At 38.7% G+C, this 20,307-nt stretch overlaps 1 protein-coding gene across 2 annotated transcripts in view; it reads right to left on the reverse strand.

Moving 5' to 3' along the window:
- The window catches only part of E2F5 (E2F transcription factor 5), a 45,176-nt gene that overhangs the window by 1,733 nt on the left and 23,136 nt on the right, over positions 1–20,307 (reverse strand). Inside the window, exons 2-7 of one of the 2 annotated variants that reach the window (XM_050801236.1) lie at positions 10,049–10,158; positions 9,041–9,204; positions 6,503–6,544; positions 5,238–5,302; positions 3,322–3,589; positions 554–598 (exon numbers count right to left, since the gene is read on the reverse strand). In XM_050801236.1, coding sequence (XP_050657193.1) covers positions 554–598; positions 3,322–3,589; positions 5,238–5,302; positions 6,503–6,544; positions 9,041–9,204; positions 10,049–10,158 — 694 coding nt within the window. Of the gene's footprint in view, positions 1–553; positions 602–3,321; positions 3,590–5,237; positions 5,303–6,502; positions 6,545–9,040; positions 9,205–10,048; positions 10,159–20,307 lie in introns of both variants that reach the window. The other variant, XM_050801235.1, reaches the window with a different exon arrangement.

The raw sequence follows: 20,307 nt of genomic DNA on the forward strand, positions 1-20,307 counted from the left end.
TTGCTAACTTAACTGCTACCACTTCGTAGGTTTCTACTATATTGTTAGGAACTAGGACTCAGATCCAAGAACTTACAGGAGAGAAATTATTAAAGTAATTAGCATATTGTAGCTAACTGATATTTAATAATTTTTCAGGTTAGATGACAACATGGTTAATGTTAATACTAATTCAGTGACTTCATATTGGCAGCTTGAAATTGGTCAGGGTAGGGGTATTTACAAAAGCAGGTGTTCAGATCATTTGCTGATTTAGACAAGTTATTTTACTCTTCTTGGGCCAAATCCTTCAGGAGTGGAAAGGGCTAACAGTTTATTTTCAATGAAGGTGAGAAGTATCCCCATATGGATCCCTTTCCCTCAAAATGCAAGTAAAGAAAAATAAATTCTGAAGGATGCCTATTACTTACTGTAAGTATTAAGGGAGAACTTTCATGAATCTTCATAGAAAAGCAGTTAGCAAATATATGTTCATTTCTTTTAAATCATGTTTCACTTATAAATTCCACAAAAGCATTACTTTATGAGTTAGTAAAATTTTTAACCTACTTACCATCAGAAGACATTAACTCATCAATGATATCTCCACTAATAGATCCTGCTGGAAACAGTATCAAAGTTTTGTTACATTTCTGTTAACAGTAAAAGATACTTATATTTAAACAAAAGTAGTCACAGCAGCAGCTTGACTGACATGCACATTTATTTAAAGTACTAGTACTTTGTGGACAAGTTGTTTTCATGAGCACCTACTCTGTGCCTGGCATTACTTTTAAACTCCCAAACTCAAGACGAAGACCAAAAGACTCATTATCTGCCAGGCGTGGGGGCTCGTGCTTATAATTCTAGTACTTTGGGAGGCTGAGTGAGGCGGATGGATCGCTTGAGCTCAGGAGTTCCAGACCAGCCTGGGCAACATGGCGAAACCTGTCTTTACAAAAAATATTTAAAAATTAGCCAAGCGTTGGTAGCACGTGCCTATAGTCCCAACTACTTGGAGGACTGTGGTGGGAAGATCACTTGAGCCCAGGAGGTTGAGGCTGTAGTGAGCTGAGATCGTGCCACTGCACACCAGCCTGGCTGAGAAAGTGAAACTCTGTCAAAAAACAAACCAACAAAGAAAAAACTCATCATCGTTCTACCAAAACTGACTCAGTTTTACAGTCAGTAGTTTTAATTCTCCCAATTATTCAACCTTAAAACTTCAACATCACTTTCCATTCCCCCTGTTAAAAAGTTATCTCCAGATCTCACCCATCAAATGTTATTTTGTCTACAGTGTTTGTCAAATCTGTTCGTTATTTCTCTTCCTGATCTCACTGTAATCACTATTTTAGCCTTTTTATTTATTTATTTATTTTGAGACAGGGTCTCGCTCTGTCAGTCAGGCTGGAATACATTAAGTGCTATCATGGTTCACTGCAGCCTTGACCTCCCAGGCTTGTAATCCTCCCACCTTGGCCTCCCTCCCCAGTAGCTGGACCACAGGCACACGTCACGATGCCTAGCTAATTAATTTTTTTTTTTTTTAGAGAGATAGGGTCTCACTGTATTGCTCAGGTTGGTGTCAAATTCTGGGGCTCAAGCAATGTACCTGCCTCAACCTCCCAAAGTGTTGGGATTACAGGCATGAGCCCCACCACACTTAGCCCTTGTTTTAGCCCTAATGTTCTCAGCTATATAACTGCAAACATCTACAGTTTCCATCGCCTCTGAATTCTGCTTCCCAGGGCCAAAAGCATCTTTCCTAATCATATTCTGTGCGCACCATTAGAGGTAATTATGCTATTTCCTTGGTCACACATCTTCACTGGTTTGTTGGATAAATGTCCTAACTACTCTGAAATTCAAAGCCTGCTCTAATTTGGCCCAAAATTACTTTCCTTAGTTAGGATTTCCAAATATGAAACCATAAAAACGGAATACTCACTTTTTAAAAATACTTTGTTGAAGCCAATGTGTTAATTGTGCCTAAGCTAACCCACGTAAAACCCATGTAAAGCTTGCCAGCTCTATATCCTAGATTGTACGCTTTTTAAGGACTACATTTTCTTTTTTTTTTTTTTTTAAGACGGAGTCTTACTCTGTCACCCAGACTGGAGTACAGTGGCACGATCTTGGCTCACTGCAACCTCCAACTCCTGGGTTAAAGCAGTTCTGCCTCAGCCTTCCAAGTAGCTGGGACTACAGGTGTGCACCACCATGCCCAGCTAATTTTTGTATTTTTTAGTAGAGACAGGGCTTCACTGTATGTTGGGCAGGCTGGTCTTGAACCCCTGACCTCAGGTAATCTGCCTGCCTTGGCTTCCTTAAGTGCTGGGATTATAGGTGTGAGCCACTGCGCCCAGCCAGGACTACATTTTCTATTGTGCATCCTAATGGCCTGTTGTATAGACATATTTATAGGGGAAGGAAAGGAATAGATGTGGGCAAAAAGAAGCTAAAAAACATTCCATGTCCAGTTAGATCTTGTTAGTGTCACTTTTAACCTGTGAACTCCCATTTTAGCAATGAGACACATCCTAGAGGTAAAATAAACAATTTGGATTATATACAGTATAGTTGTAAATTATCTGCAAGATGATATCTATATTGGCACAATTCATTCATTCATTCCCTAGTCACTGAGAAACTGCCTACCATGCTCCCTTTATTTGGAATCAGTAAGGTACTGCCAAATTAAGAGTTGCACTCTCTACTCCTGATACCCAGTGTGAATTGTTTTAGCTTTTTACAATTTCATAGATGAAACAACTGAGGAAAGTAAGATTTCCTACATAACTGGAATTGAGACCATTTATCAATTCTATAAAACTAAGCTTCCCAAATAAAAAGTATAACAAAGAATATGGAGAAACAAGAGGCATAAGTCACTATGGTTTATACTAGTTTGATTTTTCTTAAAGGTAGTTGGAACATATTTCACTAATGTATCCTAGACTTAGTAAGAGATAAAAGAACCTTACCAAGTAAACTTCAGGTAAAAGCTGACATCTATATATGCCACAAATGGAAAATTCCACACCCGACCTTGTGATAGGTTGCAGTCAAGCCACAGTCAATACTTTGTTTCACCCAAAAAGTAAAACTATTGTATAAAATTATCTTCAGGCTATGTGAATAAGGTGTGTATGAAACAAATGAATACTGTGTTTAGACTTGGGTCCTATCCCCAAGATATCTTATTATGTATATGCAAATATTCCAAAATGTTGAAAGTGCTTGGGACATTTCTGGTCGCAAGCACTTTGGATAAGAGATACCCAACCTGTTTTTATATTTCTTCCTCTCTAACTTACAAAAGAAAGGCTCTGAACCCACCTGAAGATATTTCTGTAGCTGATGTCTGCTGCAGAGTCTGGCTTCTTTCAGAGACATGTTGCTCAGGCAGATTTTCAGTTGCCATGCTGGATTTCTGTGGAGTCACTGGAGTCAAGGACTGCGAGGAAGGCTGTGTGAGGTCATCAGGTGGGGGAACAGGAAAAACCACGGGCTTAGATGAACTCGACTCTTTATTTATAAGCAGCACATGGATAGGTCCTGAATGACTCTTTAGATTGATCTGGTATTTCTTTTGTCCATTCTGACCCTTTGAAATTATTGGGTATAAATAAATGTATAATTATTAACATTTCTAGCTAACTTAAGACAGTAAAATAAGACAGGCAAAGCTATTAGGGACTTACTAAATTCACACAACACAATAAAGTCATTAAGTCAAAACGCAAAACACAAAAGTAGAGACCTAGAGTAGAATGTAATTTTGAGGGCTCTAAACCACTAGTTTCTGAAAAGTAAGCTTTTCATAAATACTGATCATCAAAAACTCTGTTGTAGAATTCTGGCAACCGTCCATTGTTACCATGTGTGACTACATAACATGTCAGGGCCCAGCAGTGCTCCAGGTATTCTCCATATACAGGAACTTTATCCCTTGGAGTTGGCCACCACAGATGTGATCATTTCAACATGCTTCACAGATCAAACTCTTTTTTTTCCTATCTGCAAGCAAAAGGACAACTAATTTCTCCTACAAAGAAATAAATATAACAGGCTTCCAGCTGAAAAAAGTAATCTGTATCCTGAGGCTTCAGACTCCAGTAATACAAATGCCTAAATGTAAACTTTTTGAATAAGGGGGTGGGGGAAGGAGGTAGATAATATAGTAATCTTTTTCTACTCCTTTTGATTATTGCTTTCAAATTAGTTTGTTTTTAAAAATCTGAATCTGAAAACAAAAATCATGAAATTCATTTATAGAGTCAGTAAATGTCTTTGACTTAATAAGCCAGACAATGTTCTGTAAAAGACCTAATTGAAAGGAATTGATTGTTGATACTTACATTGAACTTTTTCCTCAGTGGCAATTTTTATATCAGTTGTAGATGTGGTGGTGGTGTTTTGAGACAGAGTTTCGCTCTTGTTGCCCAGGCTGGAGTGCAATGGTACAATTTTGGCTCACTGCAACCGCTGCCTCCCAGGTTGAAGCAATTCTCCTGCCTCAGCCTCCCAAGTAGCTGAGATTACAGGCGTGCACCACCACGCCCGGCTAATTTTGTATTTTTAGTAGAGATGGGGTGTCACCATGTTGGTCAGGCTGGTCTTAAACTCCTGACGTCAAGCGATCTACCTGCCTCGGCGTCCCAAAGTGCTGGGATTACAGGGATGAGCCACTGCGCCCAGCCCAATGTGGTCATTTTAACTGATTTTTATAGATTATTGGCCATATCATTAGTCATTTCTTGACATCCTCTAACTTAAAAAATTCAAATTTAAAATAATAATCAAAATGTTAACTCATTTGGTTACTTGGGGATAGATATCTTAGGGATAGGACCCAAGTCTAAACACAAAATTCATTTGTTTCATACACACCTTATTCACATAGCCTGAAGATAATTTTATACAATAGTTTTACTTTTTGTATGAAACAAAAATCACTTGTTAAAGCATTTTGATTACTTTTTAAAAATTGACTTTATTTGAGCTAAATGATACCAATAAATGACTAAGGATATAGTCAATAATCTTTAAAATCATTTATGATTGATTTAGTTCTGTAATTTTACCAAGGTATTAAAGATATACAAATTCAGGTATCAATACTTGCAGATAAAAACTTGAGTAACTCAAAAGTGTTTACACAATTAGCTCACATTCAGCTAAAGAAAATATATTTATCCTTCTTGAGACAGTAGATCCATTCTTCCCACTTATATAAAAGTTATCCTACATACCATTTCTGGAATGGGTACCTCCAGTTGTGTACCAGAAGGTGCCTGAATGGCCAAAAGTGTATCACCTGATCAAAAAAATAAATATAAAAAGTTACATAAAATACTGTTGATCATGGAATACAATGGCAAGAATGTGGACTCTGGAATCAGAATGTTTGGTTCATCCCAAACTAGGTGACCTTGAGCTTTGTTTTTCAATTCTATAAAATGGGGGACACACAACCTCCTGCGTAGATGTATTTTGAGCATTAAATGAGATAATAGGTGTATAAGTATTATACATGGGTTAGGTATATGATTCTCATTAACAAATTCAGCTCAAGTTGATTTTGCTGTCACTAAGACTCCTGTAAAGTCTGAGATTCTTAAAACCATTTAGCCTCAATTAAATAACACTGTTCATTGGATTGAGGATACTGGATATTAGGTATGAGACAGTGAAATGTTGAGCTTAAATGAATTTATTATTTTTGAAGCCAAATTCTACAACAAATCTCTGTTGAGTTGCAGATTAACAGAACTCTCAGCAAACTTCCTTTAAAAACTCAGGAAATACAGTGGTAAAATAGAACAATAGGCCCATATGTATTTCCAATGTAGTCTTACATATCAGATTCTGCTTGATGAGGTACTTGGCTTTTTTAAATAGGTGGATAATAACACAAATTTAAATATGCATAATTTCATTTTACTTGTGCTGTAATTTTGGGAACACACCCCCCCATTTTAGTTATATTAATAACTATAATTACAAAATGATATTGTTATTTTTAAGGAGAAAACACAGGGGCAGCAAATTGCATAGGAATAGGTTTCCTGGTTATAAGATAGATTCACCTAATTCTTTCCTCATGGTTTCTTTGGGTTTCATTTGTGACCAGCATACTTACTGCATATAGTTTCATAAACAGTGCTGATGAGAACCATGTTCTAGTTCAAGTCTGGTCACTAACTCTGTGACTGTGTGACAATGACAGTTGCTTAATCCCACTCTGATTTAGCTTGCCCTCTGCCCCTGCCTCCTTCCCCTTCCACATATAGTTGATCCCTACCAGTGGAGCTAATGAAGTGAATGCTGTGAAAAGCAGCTATTCTCATGAAAACAGAAACAAAAGCAGCCTATCAATACACAGCACGGTACAGTGAGACACAATGTCCACAACTTCTGAAAATAATGACAGGATGAAGACACAGGGAATTCTGAATCACTCCACTAAATAGGTTAAGGAGAGGAAGAATGCAAGGAAAAGTCTAATGGTACTTACCATTAAAGCAATTACAGATGTCTTCATGAGTTACATAGGAAAATGTACTGTCGTAGGAGTTAAGGAACAACATTTATATCAAGCCCTAGGCATTTAAATTAAGGTAATACATCTGAAGGTCAAAATAACTAAATGACCATATGCACAGAGGGACTGCCACACATGGACAGATGAAAAAAGAAATCTAGTCTAGCAAGGTAAAGACAGTCACAATCAAAGGAGTTCCTATCCTTTGCTCTTAGAAGAAGCCATTTTGATTGTGACATTTGAGGACCCTTAGGAGAGAGATGGAAAGCAGTGCACATTCTTCATGGAGGCAAGGGCTTCTGGGGGAAGGGAATGATGGGGAAAAGGAGGTCATCAGCAACCATATCAGCTTCCACATCAGGAATTTTCTGTGATTGTTGATTTTTGTTCTTGTATTAAATGGTCAGGTACAGCCACAAGAGGACACAGAGGAAAGGAAAGGCTCAGAAAAGCAAAGTATTATACCCAGGTCCTAGTGATGGGAGGCAAGGCAGGCTACTCAGGGCCACGTGGTTAAGACACCAGGGTGGTTAGGAGGCAGAAGACAGGAGCGGGAGGAAAGCATTAGCCCAGAGCTTTTATTGGGGTTTCCTTGGGAAAAGAAATGCAGGGTGGCCAGTCATGGTGGCTCACACCACCCAGCACTTTGGCAGGCTGAGGCGGGTGGATCACTTGAGGTCAGGAGTTCAAGACCAGTCTGCCCCTGTGCACAGAGGGACTGCCACACATCGACAGATGAAAAAAGAAGTCGAGTCTATAAATGGTGAAACCCGTCTCTACTAAAATACAAAACTTAGCAGGGCATGGTGGCAAGCGCCTGTAAGCACAGCTACTCCAGAGGCTGAGGCAGGAGAGCTGCTTAAACCCAGGGGATGGAGGTTGCAGTGAGCCGAGATGGCGTCACTGCACTGCAGCCTGGGCGACAGAGCAAGCCTCTATTTCAGGAAAAAAAAAAAAAAAAAAAAAAAAAAAAAAAAAAAATGCGGGGCGGGGAGGACATTTCGATTAGCTAGTTTGGATAATTTTGTTTTGAGATGGAGTTTGCTCTGTTGCCCAAGCTGAACTGCAGTAGTATGATCTTGGCTCACTGCAGCCTCTGCCTCCTGGGTTCAAGCAGTTCTCCTATGGCCTCCCTGGTAGTTGGGATTACAGGTGCACGTGGCCATGCCCAGCTAATTTTTGTACTTTTAGTAGGGACTGGGTTTCACCCTGTTGGCCAGGCTGGTCTCGAACTCCTGACCTCAGGTGATCCACCGACCTTGGCTTCCCAAAGTGCTGGGATTACAGGCGTGAGCCACTGTACTTGGCATAGTTTGTATAATTTTGGTGGGCTCTGAGCTATGCAGGTAGTCCCTAGTTGTCTGGTACCTGGCCCTGGGATGATTAAGGCAGAAGAATATTGCCACCTGGGTGTATGGGCTGGAGAGAGGAGGTCTGGACCTGGACTAGTTAGTTTATATCAAAGGGATGCTTCTGGCTGAGCCCTTGCTGTTTCTAAGAAGTGGCTAGTCCTGGGATGGGCAGTCTTTCCTCGGCCAGAAAGGTTTATTGAGACGTAAAAATACCGTAATATACAGAAAATTTTGTATGTATCACACATAATCATGGTTGGTGCATTGGGAATGGCCAGCATCTTGTAAAGCAGGGCAGCAAAGTCCAAGATAAAATAGATCAATGGCTTTTGAATTTCAGAGCTCCACAGAACACAGCTTGAAAACTCCCATTGTTCTCCAACTGTTAAGGGGCTCGGATCCATAGAAAGGAAATAACAAATGAGATCATGGACTTGTTCACCAAATACATGAAAACATGAAAAGTAAATTATATTGTATACATTAGTCAAAATTTCATGAGGTGCTACAAGGTAAAATATGGTTAGTTTCCTTATGAGTACAGGTAAGTTTATAAACTAAGAGAATCACAGATATCTAAGAGAAGACAGTGGTTTGTAAGAAGCACATGGATATATCAATAATGTTTTCCCCCAATATATGATAGGCACACATGACTTAGACCCCTGTTCTCCAGCAGGAACTATTTTGGGGTTCATATTAGGCAGAAAGTATCAAGTATTGATTGTGGGCACATGATATCTCATCTTTAAATGAAAAGTTTTCAAAACTTTGAGAGCTGCTGAATTTTATACTTCAGAACATTGAACATAATTATTTAAAAATACATATGTACTTAACAATGGCTTCTAATATTCACAGATCTCCTAAGCACACTGGCTAGCATACCGCATTCTATCAATAGGTAGACCAAAAGTCGATTAATCTCTTTTTCTCCCTCGATGCACCACAGGAATAATGCTAATGGATCTGTACTATATAACTTAAAAATGTTAATGTTTAAAAAATATTAGTATATATTATAAGAATATCATAAAATTAAAATGTTATATTTACTTATAAAACTGTCTAAAAACAAAGTGAATGATCTTCAGACTGAAATAATTTATACATACATATTCCAAAGCTATATGTATATGCATAACTTATTTAAAAGGATATCTATTATTAATGGAATCGTCCATCACATTTTTGATGCTTTGCTGTAGCCACAACTTCTGCTGATCAAGTTCTCTTTCCTTCAGTTCTAGATCTTCAATTTCAGCTTTAAGATATCTTAATCTATCTATGACTTCTTTAGTATTACAGCCAGCACCTACACCTCTTAAAAACATATGAGAATTAATATCCTCAGTATCAGATCTAGGTTAATATCACTTAATTTTTACTGTAATAAAACTGACTTATTTAGTAATTATTCAAGATAGAAGTCTTTGCACTCTTAAAATCAAGCACTAAAAATGTTAAAAATTTTAAACACCGTACCTCTTGCTTAGAAAATTTATTGACAAGAACAACCAAATTACAAAAATTCTCAATCTTCCCTACAATGTTTTCTTGTCATCTGGAAGGCCAGACTGGTTGGTGACTGGGTGCCAAAAGAGTGTACTCAGCAGTCACACCTAGCAGTCTCAGGATGTGACTGAGGTGCTGGTAAAATAAATTACAACCTTTTAATGTTTTGGTGGAATTTTGGATAAAACAAAACAAAACAAAAACGATAGTCAAAGGGGACACATTAGAACAACAGAAATTGTTTGTTACATTCAAACGTATAACCAGGCCACAATTAATGACAACATGCATTTCAATCAATTACTATTTACAAAGTACAAATTCCTATGAAAGTAGTTCTTACTCTCAAAGATGGGTAAAGACTTAGGAAGAGGTTAATACAAGATAGTATGCAATGTGTGCCAAATGAGTAATAACTCGAGGAAGAAAGTAAGATTTGAACTTTAAGAGTGAAAATCCAACATCCAAGAGAGCAAGGGAACACCCCAACACAGGAGTGACAAAGAGGTCCAGAGAAGTGTGTTCAGGGACAGCTGAGGGGCCTAGCTGAAACAGAAGATTTGAGAGAGATAAACATTGGGAAGGTCAAATTTTACAGAGCATTGAGAAGAAAAATAAAGGTTTCAGAAGAGGGTGCTGGTTTGCAACTTACTTCCACTGGATACTGTTTTTTGACTTTTTTTCAATCAAGTCAATTCCCTCTAAGACATTGGTGATATCATAAATTCTCCTTTTTTGCCTCACAGCCAAAGTATCAGCAGCCTGTTTAGGAAAGACAACGAGAACAGTGAAATAAAGGGCAAGTCATATTTTAAAGCCAAAAAGGGTTGATTATTAAGTCCACAGCAAGTCCAATCTCAAATTTGACCCAGTCAGTTGCTTGGGGACAATAGCTGAGCATGTTCAAAGCATCTCCCAAACATTGCAAATACCAAAGAAACTATTCCATTTAAAAGCCAGCAGATGTTGGAACAGAGAAAGAAATTAAGGTCATGACACAAAGCCTGCAAAAATAAAAGAACACAATCAGAATACTTTGTGTCACCTTATGGACTAATCCTGAGGAGGAGCTACTAATTGCCTATCCATGTCACCTCCTATCTTATTTCTCTGTTCATAAACAGTCTCATCTAAAGATGCATTATTTGTTTTTTAAATTTTAAAGAATTACATCTCAGCAATTTACTTTGGTAATTAAGACACTTGGAAATTCTGAACTATACGTACACTCATAATACCTTAAAGTCAACATCTACATTTTTAAACTCATAATGAAAACAGAGGAATGAATCATGCCATCCTAACACAAAGCCCATCAACAAGAAATCAGAATCAATAGCTCAAGACTGCACTAGCAGCTGTTATACAAAAACTTGGTAGTTGCATTCACATTAGATAAGATCAATGAAAACAACATATGCTATCATGTTACGAATTAAACAACACTGTACAATTCTTCTGATTAGTTCCAATTCACATTTTTGATGTTTGTTCCCAGAAGAACAAAGAGAACCTCAAAGGAGTTTTCAGAGTGGATTAGACAATAGCCTGTTTTGAATGTGGAGCCACATTTTAAGATTCATGGTAGTTACAAATATTTATGTCTCAACTGACAATTTTCAGCATATTATCTAAAATATCTAAATGAACAGGATTTAGTTTCACATAATTGGTTAACAGCTCTCCAAGAGAGCATCCCTACTTTCTTCATTCTGTAAAAACCTAGCTCAGCACAGTGTTTGCAATCTGGACCTGCCTTCCCCCTGGAGCAGGTGCCACTGACAGCTATACTCACTGTACAGGCATTTGGGATCTAGAGAGAAATGTCAGTTCTCTCAAACCCATTTTTTTTGTGTGTGCTACCAAAACCCCCAGGTTACTACTGTCCCATCATTCAGGTCTTCCTCAGGAAGGGGATTCATGCCTCAGTGGACCAGGAGAGTAAGCAGGATGTGGCAGAAGGAGGAAAAACTGGAGGGTGGGGCTCTTTGTTCTCCAACTCTAACTTGGCACTGTCCCTTCTAGAGAACCAGAAAATTAACAGTAGGACTAGCCATGGTTTGTTTCATTGATACTTTCTTCCCTTGTACTTAGCAATTCCCTTCTTGTTTTATCTGCCTTCATAGAATTTTTACTCTCAACTTTGAGGCTGTTTTTATGAAGAACAATAGATGACAGCAAAATTAACGGTACAAATCTGAAGCTGAGGTTTCATTTCTCACTTTCCTCTCTGTAGAGAAGTAACTCAGAGAACTCCAAGCCATGGCTCTGTGTTATTGGTATCTATGTACTCACAAAAGCGTTCACAGCCATAGCAACAGCACACTGGTTTTGGTATCAGAACATGTTTGTATGAACCAGACCACAAGAGCTAGCCTAGGTCATTAGGCAAAGTGCCATGAGATTTAACTTGTAGCTCAAAGTTTTAAAAAGGTGTCTTGTTTATCATTTATATTTATTACTGCTTAACAATCACAACATTTAAGCCCATTTTCTAAAACTAAACATTATTTCTCAAATACTTTACTATTTAAGTATGTAAACCTATAAATGACTAACATGTACAGATCATATGTAAAAGAATCTCCAGGAGGCTTTTATTTTGGAAAGTCCCATCATTCTTTTTTTTTTTTTTGAGACAGTCTCCCTCTCTTGCCCAGGCTGAAGTGCAGTGGTGTGATCTTGGCTCACTGCAACCTCCACCACCCGGGTTCAAGTGATTCTCCTGCCTCAGCCTCCCAAATAGCTGGGACTACATGTGTGTACCACCACGCCTGGTTAATTTTTGTATTTTTAGTACAGATGGGCTTTCACCATGTTGGCCAGGCTGGTCTCGAGCTCCTGACCCCAGATGATCCACCGGCCTCAAACTCCCAAAGTGTTGGGATTACAGGCGTGAGCCATGGTGCCCAGCCAGTCCCATCATTCTTAAGAAATTCTGAAGCTAAACACACTGAGATCCAATCCCAGGGCTGCCACTTCCTATCTTCAGCTGGCCTCATCGTATGCTCACTAAGCCTCATTTCCTTTTTCATAAAATGGTATAACATATACTGAAAGGAGTATTGTGGGAGTTAAACTGGATAATCTTAGCACAAGGTCTACTGCATAGTGATTACTTAAATATTGGCTAGTCAGCCTCATCATCAAATACAGGTTGAAACGGATTGTGGGTAAGATTGTGTGTAAGATTGGTTAAAGTTTGTGTGTATACAGACCTACCTTGTTTTATGTAGTGTTTGAAAAAGTTGTGTGTGAATTCTTTAAAAACTAATTTGGGGCTTAAATACCTAACAGAATCATACCACGAATCTCCACCACCACCACCACCACCATCACCACTACCTTCCTCCGTTCATTTAACACCAAAATGTTCCAGGCTTGGTTCTGGGTCTTAAAGATATAGTTGTGACAGAACAAAGTCCCTGCCCTCAAAGAAGGGAGGGAAGTTAATAATATACAAATAATTATGTTTGGAGAGAATGCAGGCAAGAGGAAGGTGCTATATCAAATAGGATTTTCAGGGAAAAAGCTCTCTGACAAGGTGATATTTGAACATTTGAATGGAGTAGGAGACCCCTGTGAATGTTTGGTGGCAGAACATTCTGGGCAGAGGAAGCAGCACGCACAAAGGCTTTGAAGTGTGTGGGGTCCTTAGCTCCTTCAAGGAGAGGCAGGCAGGCCAGTGTGGCAGAATAATGAGAGGGAAAATGGAAAAAGGAGATAAAGACAGGAAAGGAGACCAACAAGAAGGCGATGGCAATAATCCATGCAGGAGATGGTAGTGGTATGGAGGGGTAGCTATGAAGATGGTGAAAAATGTTAATATTCTGGATATATTTTGAAGGTATGGCAAGCAGCAGGTCTCTAGAGAGGAATCAGAAATTACTTCAGTTTTTGATAAGAGCAGTTACAGATAAGGTAAACTACAGAAGGAACCAGTTTGGGGCACTGGAAATAAAGAAACTGGCCTTGGACCTTCTGACATCCATGGGGAGAAATCAAGGAGACCACTGGACATGAGAGTGTGTGGCTTAGGGGAGAGATCCAAGCTAGAAATATAAATTCCGTAGTCTTCAGCAAATAGACATTTTACACCACAAGAGGGAATGCACTAGTTTGATACAGGAGGTGAGCATAGAAGGGAAGGTTAAGAACCAGCTCTCGGGAAATGTAAGGTCTAGGAAATGAGGGAGCAACCTGCCACTGAAATCAGAAGAAAAGCAGAAAGTGTGGGGTCTCGGAATCCAAGGAAAGAAAGTGTAAGAAAGTGTGACCATGTCAAGTACTGCTATCACAGCAAGTTAGAATTGATCAGTGATTTGCCTTTGGAAAGATCATGGGTGACCTTGATCAGAGCTGTTTTGGCAGAGAGGTGGGGCTGAAAGTCTTAATGGAGAAATTTCAAGAAAGAATGGAAAGAAAGCTAGAGTAGAGAACTCTTGAAGAGTTCTGCTGCCAAGAGGAAAGGAGAAATGGGGCAATATTTTTAGGGAACTATGGGGTCTCCAGGAAGTTTTTTTTTTCCTTTTAAAGATGGGAGCTATTTCAACATGTGAGTATGCTGATAGGAATGATCTGGTAATAAAGAAGGAAGAGGAATCATTAACAATGCAGAAGAGAGAAGGGACGACTGCTCGAGCTGGCCATAAGTAGGCAAGGTGGGATATGAATTCAATAAGTGAGGATTGGCCTCAGGTAATAACAGGGTATATTAATAACTGAAGTCCAGCAGAGTACCTGGGTACAGATATAGGTACATTAGTAGACCAGGTAGGGAGAAAGGTTAGACATTTCCTTCTGGTTGATTTTTATTCTCTCATCAGCATTGGGATGGGGGAGAAAGGAAAGGAGCTATTAATGGTTGAGAGGAGAGGAGAAAGTGCAAAATATTCATATAAAAAAGCAAGACAATAGGTAGCATGGAAAGAATGCTGGACAGCACTACTGGCCCCTTTGTAGTTGGCGATCATGAATTTAAAGTGAGACCTATCAGCATTATTTTCCATTTTCCTCCAGCCTGGACAGCTGTCTGGGTGCAGACAAGGGGTAGGTGGAGAGCAAAGCAAGTCACCATTCCCATCCCATGCTTGCCACTGTAACTGTTGAATACGTATATGCATGTCTTAATCACATTTACTTTAAAAGGCTACATTTACTCTCATATGATTTTACCTATACAGCCATAAAGGAAGCATCTAATTGTATCATATTAACTCAGTTTACAGAAAAACAAACAAAAATATTCCTCTGAAAGAATTATATCTCCCCTCCAAATATTAAATCCTGTTCTAAAAATATAACCAAAGGTGAACAAAGCAATGTCTATAGGTGGAATAAAATTAAAGCTTGCAATGCTTCTAAGAGGTGCTCAAGACAAATGAACCAGGAAATCTGAGACAGGTAGTCCATAAGTGCTAAAAACGGCTTTAATAATCATGAGGCCACATCCCTTCATTTGAACAAATGAGCCCACTAAGACTCGGTGTTAACTCTGGATAGGGAGAGACATTATGTGGTAGCTTTATTTGAGTTAGGGTTAGCTGAGGCTCATTGGCTCAGGGTTGTTCTTCTGGTGGACCACAATGTTGTATTAAAAAGGCTAATACCAAAACAATAATAGGAAACACCCTGTCTTTCAGGTTCTCCACGCAAAGCAGGTACTTTATTTGCTGTCTTCCAAAATCACAAGAGTCAATACATGTACACTCAATAGTTTAGCTACTGTGATTCAGAAACTAACACTACCATGAAGCAGGCCAGAATCCCAAAATAGAAAATATGCAACAGAAGTACTATATAAAACCAGTCAGTTCCACTTGAAAATAAGATGAGAAGGACCCCAAGTGATGCTCCAAAACTGCCTGTAGAGTATTTTAATGAGAATTAAAATAAAAACTGAAAGAACTTGCTTTCAACTCAGCCACATGGTACTTTATGTTGATCTATTCCATGATGAGGTTTGGACTAATTATTACCTAATTTTAAACACTGTTAAAGATAATTTATATCTTTAGATGTTAATGCAGAATGTTTGATTTCAATCCACAATTAAGAGGAACCTTTTATAAGTCAGTAACAGGATAATTGTGTAACAGAATCTTACAGAGACATTATCTAATTCAATGCTCATGGCAGCTTTGGTGTTCTCTCTGTTATATTGGAAACAGATTCACAAAGCTAATGAATGATCAAGGTGGAATTTAGCATTAACTGCATATTCATAAATACATTTTTGGTAAAACATTTTCAAATGGACTTATATAATTTCAAATGACTTTAAATAAATTTGGTGCACAGCCAAAAGTTTCCAAGTTATATAACTGCATTGAAGAAGCAATTCAAATAACAATTGTCTACAGGAAGTTTCATATAAAGTGTATTAAATGATCTGAAAAAACAGAAAGATCTTAATTTCCACTTATTACTGAAAAATAATAAACAGTAACAAAAAATTGCATACATGTCTAAAGCTCTGGGACTGTGACCAACACCTTACAGAATGAGGTTTAAAAAATGAAATAGTACCTAAAGTAGACAAAATGTTATGAGATAGAAAAATGAGAGATTACTTAAGGTGGGAGCAAACAGGAAATAGTTCCTGGAGGAGGCCACCATGTGTTTTCAATGGGTCTGTAGGGGCTACCAAATCAATAAGGAAATTAAATATAAAAGAATACATAACTTTAAAGACGCAAAGCGCTCCCTCCAGAAGCTGCATGTTTCAATTCCCAGTCACTACCCTACCACAAGGAAATCTCCTTAAAAAATTTTCAGGGGTCGTCTTGTCACTCCAAACTAACTGCTACTGTACTTGGTATTTCTGAAATGCATAAGCTTTAAATCTTTAAAAAAAAAATTTTTAATAAACTTTGTATAAACTTTTAAAAAAGGAAATTCATTTCTATTGTCTTACCAATAGAAATCATTGAAGATGACTCAAATGAAAACAAGATATTTGATAAACTGCCTATTTAGGAAAATATTGCTGAACCTCAGAAATCTATAAATTATTCAGATCTAGAGATTGCTTGCCTACGTTTTCAATTGCATACTTTGAAAATTCTCTTGGCCGATGCAGTGGCTCATGCCTGTAATCCTAGCACTTTGGGAGGCTGAGATGTGAGGACTGCTTGACCCCTGTAGTTCGAGACCAGCCTAGGTAACAGAGGGAGCTCCCTGTCTCTACAAAAAAAAAATTTTAAATTAGCCAGACAAATTGGTACATGCCTGCGGTCCCAGCTATTTGGGAGGCTAAAGTTGGAGGATCACTGGAACCCAGGAGGTTAAGGCTGCAGTGAGCCATGACTGTACCACTGCACTCTAGCCTGGGTGACAGAGTGAGACCCTGTCTCAAAAAGGAAAAAAAGAACAAATAAATAATAATTCTCTTAAGTATTAACTTCCTAAAATAGGAGAAAGATTAAGTGTGAATCTGCTATTCTACTACTGAGATTTGCACCTCCTTCTTTGTTGTTGTTGTTGTTTTTGAGACAGAGTCTTGCTCTGTTGTTCAAGCTGGAGTGCAGTGGCACAATCTCGGCTCACTGCAACCTCCGCCTCCTGGGTACAAGCAATTCTCCTGCCTCAGCCTCCCGAATAGCTGGGACTACAGGCGCATGCCACCACACCTGGCTAATTTTTGTATTTTTAGTAGAGACGGGGTTTCACTGTGTTGGCCAGGCTGGTCTCGAACTCCTGACCTCATGATCGACCCGCCTCGGCCTCCCAAAGTGCTGGGATTACAGACGTGAGCCACCGTGCCCGGCCTCCATATTTAACCTCACCCTGTCAGTAACACAGCATAAAGCTTAGGAACATGGGCTCTGAGGCTGACCCCACTTATTAGCTGTGTGGCCCTGGGCAAGCTACTTAGCCTCAAATTCTTCATCTGTAAGATAACTATGAAGATATTGTTGCTGTGAGGACTAAATGAGTATATTTGAAACAGAAGAGTGTCTGGCATGGCCGGGCATGGTATTAAATTCTACAAAAATTTTAAAAATTAAAAAACAAAAAAACAAAAAAAACAAAGAGGGCCGGGCACAGTGGCTCATACCTGTAATCCCAGCACTTTGAGAGGCCGAGGCGGGTGGAGTTGAAGACCAGCCAAGATGGTGAAACCCTGTCTCTACTAAAACTACAAAAATTAGCCAGGTGCGGTGGCAGGTGCCTGTAATCCCAGCTACTTGGGAGGCGGAGGTAGGAAAATCGCTTGAACCTGGGCAGCAGAGGTTGCAGTGAGCCGAGATCGCACCACTGCACTCCAGCGTGGGTGACAGAGATTCCATCTCAAAAAAAAAAAAAAAAGAAAAACAAACAAACAAAAAAACAACAGGGATAAACCTAAGCTAATCAGAAAACTAAGTTATACACAAAATCTCGTTGCCTAAAGGATAACAAATGGTGTCAGGAACCTAGACTTGTCATATTCAAGAAAAATGTACTAGACAGAATCTACTAGAATGCACATGGATTTTTAAATAATCTAAAAAATCCTGAAGAAATTATAGTGAATATGAACTACGATTTGAGTTCACCTCAACTTTCATGTTAGCTGTCTTCGTAACTGCCAACAGCCCATTCTCAAAACTGATCAAAACTCCCCAAATTACTGTGCACACACATACACAAACATACATGCGTATACAGCAAAATGTCAAAAATTTCCTTCATGGGAACTGAAGAATATATAGAATAAAAAAGAATATATAGAATAAAAAAGATTTGACTATCTCAATAATTAAAACATATAAAAGAAAATATAAAAACCACAAAATAAAACATGGACAAAATATAGAACTCACAAAAACAAAAAAAGTTAATATTCTTGAAAAAGTTTTCAGACTTTTAATGAGTTAATAAAGGAATACACATTAAAACAATAAAAGTGTATCTATACGAAGGCTTATACATGAATTCATAGCAGTATTCATAACAGCCAAAACTATACATTTAGTAGAGTAAATGTATTCATAAGCAAAGTGTGGTACCTCCGTAAAACAAAATACCACTCGGGGAGTGGAAGGAATGAACCAGTGGTACATGCTACAACATGAATGAATCCCAAAAACATGCCAAGTGAAAGAAGCTAAGCACAGAGTACATATGGTACGATTTCACTGACATGAAACTCTAGAAAAGAGTATTCTAATTCACAGGAAAGAAAGCAGAGTGATGGTTGTTTGGGATTGAGGATAAAGTTGAGGACTGACTGGGAGGAGACAAAAGGGAACTGTTTGGGGTGATGGGAATGTTCCACATGTGGTTGAGGTGATGGTCATTCAGGTACAAGTATTTATCAAAACTCATTTAACTGTTCGCTTAAAATAGGAACATTTTATTGATTGATTGAGATGGAGTCTCTCTCTGTTGCCCAGGCTGGAGTGCAGTGGCGTGATCTCCACTCACTGCAACCTTCACCACCTGGGTCCAAGCAATTCTCCTGCCTAAGTCTCCCGAGTAGCTGGATTACAGGCACCTACCACCACGCCCAGCTAATTTTTTAATTTTTAGTAGAGATGGGGTTTTACCACGTTGGCCAGGCTGGTCTCGAACTCCTGACTTCAAGTGATCTGCCCGCTCGGCCTCCCAAAGTGCTGGGATTACAGGCGTGAGCCACTGCGCCCAGCCAGGAGCATTTTAATGTCTGTAAATTATATATATAAAGTTGACTGAAAAAAAGTACTCTTCATTACTTTTCAAATTTGCAAAATATGAGAAAATTAGAATACCCAACATTTATTTTATGTATCCATCTATGTATCTGTCATTTATCCAACAAACACTTCAAGGTAGCATTTACTATGTACCAGATGCTGTTTAAGTGCTTTAAAAGTAAAAACTCATTTTGATAACCTCTTTAATCATAACCACATGAGGTAGGTAATATTATTGTCCCATTTTTGCAAATGAGGAAACCAAGGCTGAGTAACTTGCCCAAAGGCACTAAACATTATAAAGTCAGGACATAAACTCAGAGATACCATGCTACTTCTGATGCTGTGAGATGGTTGGTCACAATCATATGCTGCTATTGGACTGAAAACTAATTTCATCTTTTTGTAATTTGACAACATTAAGTAAAGGACTTAAAAACGGTTATTATGTTCTGCTCCAGTAATTCTTTAGTATAAACTGTCTAAAAGCCCAAAATGTTTTCTGGAACGTTAATTACCTCTATTACTAAAACCAGTGGACACTATGAAGTCCTATTGCATCCTCTGTAGCACTCAACACTGGCTGGCTACTCCCTCATCCCTAAAACATCATTCCCTGGTTTTGGTGTTACCATACCCTCAGGCTTTTCTCTTATCTTATTTTCCATTTCTTCTGCCCTCTGTTACTGAACTACTAGTGTTTCAGAGTTCCATTCTTGTTCCTCTTTCTGCTAAACACCATTTTCCTTACATAAACTTCATAAATCAACCATATCCAAGTCAGACAGGAAGCCCTCAACTTTATCTTGGGTTCCAAATCTGTAATTCCGATAGGCTGCCAGAGACCTACTCTAGGATGTTCCACAGGCATCTTATTCATGTCCAGAACTGAATATACCATTCCTCTCAATTCTTTCTCCCTTTTGATAACTTCTAAGTGAAAATCACCACTATCTACTCCGTTGACCAAGCCAGCAATATGGCAGTCATTGATAATTTTTCCTATACCCATAGACTCAGCACCAGGTTCTGTCATTTCCACTTTCCTATTCCCATAGACTCAGCACCAGGTTCTGTCACTTCCACAATGTGAAGTCACCAGAATCTCTCCATTTCTTATTCTCCCTGCCTCTAATCTAGTTTAGGTCTGTAAATCTGCCTGCAATCCAATATTCTCTTCATGCAACAGTCATCTGATTTATAGCCTCTCAAATGTACCCACATCTTTCTCTGCCTCTTGGCTCTGTCATAT

The sequence above is a fragment of the Macaca thibetana genome, chromosome 8 (assembly GCF_024542745.1).
Source record: "Macaca thibetana thibetana isolate TM-01 chromosome 8, ASM2454274v1, whole genome shotgun sequence".
Lineage (NCBI taxonomy): Eukaryota > Metazoa > Chordata > Mammalia > Primates > Cercopithecidae > Macaca > Macaca thibetana.